This window comes from Diadema setosum, chromosome 15 (assembly GCF_964275005.1).
Source record: "Diadema setosum chromosome 15, eeDiaSeto1, whole genome shotgun sequence".
Taxonomy (NCBI): Eukaryota; Metazoa; Echinodermata; class Echinoidea; order Diadematoida; family Diadematidae; genus Diadema; species Diadema setosum.
In genome coordinates, this window is record NC_092699.1 from 28,171,272 (window position 1) to 28,173,020 (window position 1,749).

A 1,749-nucleotide genomic window follows, 5' to 3' on the forward strand; every position below is an offset into this window, starting at 1 on the left:
GACTCCCATTTGAGGTCGCTTTGGATGAGAATTCCGAGAAGTTTGATGGTTTTAACAGACTCGAGCTAATGATTTCCTAGTAATACGAGTAACAATGGTGGCATGTTTCTCATGAAGTTTTTTTCCATTGTCGTGCATTTCATGGGGTTTAATTTCATTATGTTAGCATCCGACCAATTTGCCAAATACGAGACAGACGCTTGCATCTCAGATTAGTCATTCCCAGAGCGGCATTCCACCAGCGTTGAGAGATGCCCAGTTGGACAAAGATCCTCTGTAGCGCACACATTGCTGACGTCCTGAGAGAAAGCTTACAATCCATGGTATCATACACGGGCGGACTCCCATCTGGACGAGCTTCGTTATTGCTGTTGTGTGGTCTATCCGGTCAAAAGCCTTTGTGAAGTTGGTGACCCCTAGGGTAGACGACGATTTTGATTTCTCAGCATTAACATAGATGTTGTGCAGCACATTGATGATGCAATGAGAAGTTGACAGGTTCTTTCTCTTGCCAAATTGCATGGGGTCCAAATTGGGTGCCATATTGCCCATCACCCATTTCGCTACGAAACCTTCTGCAACCGTAGCAATGTGGTCAGTGAGGGAAACTGGACGGAGTTTCTCGAGGGACGGTGGAGTCGTTTTCGGAACGGAGATCACAATTGCGCGTTTCCTAACGTTCGGCACAACACCTTCCTGGATAGATGTATTTATTATGTGTGCAAGTGGTGTAGATAATTTATAAGAAAATTCACATAGAAACCGGGAGGAAATATTATCCGCGCCGCCAGCAACGTTTCTTTCAATTCTCGAAAGGGCTTTCTGAACATTCCAGGGATAGATATCAGGACACCGTTCACACGCCGGTAGAAACGCAGGAAGATGCTCCGAAGTCAGTGGGTCAAACGATTCTGTTACAGACACGAAGTGATCATTTATAGCACTGGCGATCAATCCGGTATCTTCAGAATCCAGTCCAGGAACTGAGATCAAAGGTTCATCCCGCCTTCCTCCTGTCATGACATGATACGAATCTGTCGATACCAAGCAGCTGGATTGGATCTTTTCAGCCGTTGTACGCTAGTGGAGTAGTAATCAGACTTTGAAATCGCGATCATTCTCTTCACTTTGTTGCGCAAACGTTTCCAGTCGTCAACGTGGTTTAGAAGGAAGGCAGCTAAGTGACGGTGAATCAATGATTTGATCTCACCCGTTATCCATAGTCTGTCACGAGGATGCACTTTGGTTTTACAAAGAGGGAAATGCGTGTTGATTTTCTCGAGCAGCCTGTCATAGAAAGCGGTGCAATGATCGTTGACGTCATTACTCAGAAAACTTCTGGCCAATTGTATAAGCTAATCCATCGGCCGAAGGAGCACATTGCGCTTGTTGGCATTAGTCTATTGAAGACAGTCTTTGTTGCGTTGGATCTCACCGGGGGGCCTTTCGGCATCCATAACAAAGCAACATGATCGGAGAGCCCTACAGGCGATTGAAGTTGCACACTGTTGTACAAGTTGCTGATGTTACTCTCGTTGGATTATCTACGACCTGTTCGAAGTGGTTGTCAAGGAGTAAAGGCTGCAGATTGAGTCGATTGAAATCACCAAGTACGATGAAGCCGGCATCTGGATGTTTTGTTGTCAATAGATCGATGGTAGACAGAAGATGGTTCCAGGGATAGATATCAGGACACCGTTCACACGCCGGTAGAAACGCAGAAAGATGCTCCGAAGTCAGTGGGTCAAA

The 1,749-nt window shown here is 45.9% G+C and overlaps 1 protein-coding gene across 1 annotated transcript; it reads right to left on the minus strand.

The window, feature by feature from the left end:
- Positions 1-216: 216 nt before the first annotated feature.
- LOC140238639 (uncharacterized) lies at positions 217-543 on the minus strand. The gene has a single exon (XM_072318539.1). It carries the CDS (start codon positions 541-543, stop codon positions 217-219), a length of 327 nt encoding a protein of 108 aa, XP_072174640.1.
- Positions 544-1,749: the final 1,206 nt, after the last annotated feature.

Coding starts and splice junctions, on each gene's coding strand:
- LOC140238639 (XM_072318539.1), bottom strand. CDS start 543: ATGGCACCCAATTTGGACCCCATGCAATTTGGCAAGAGAAAGAACCTG.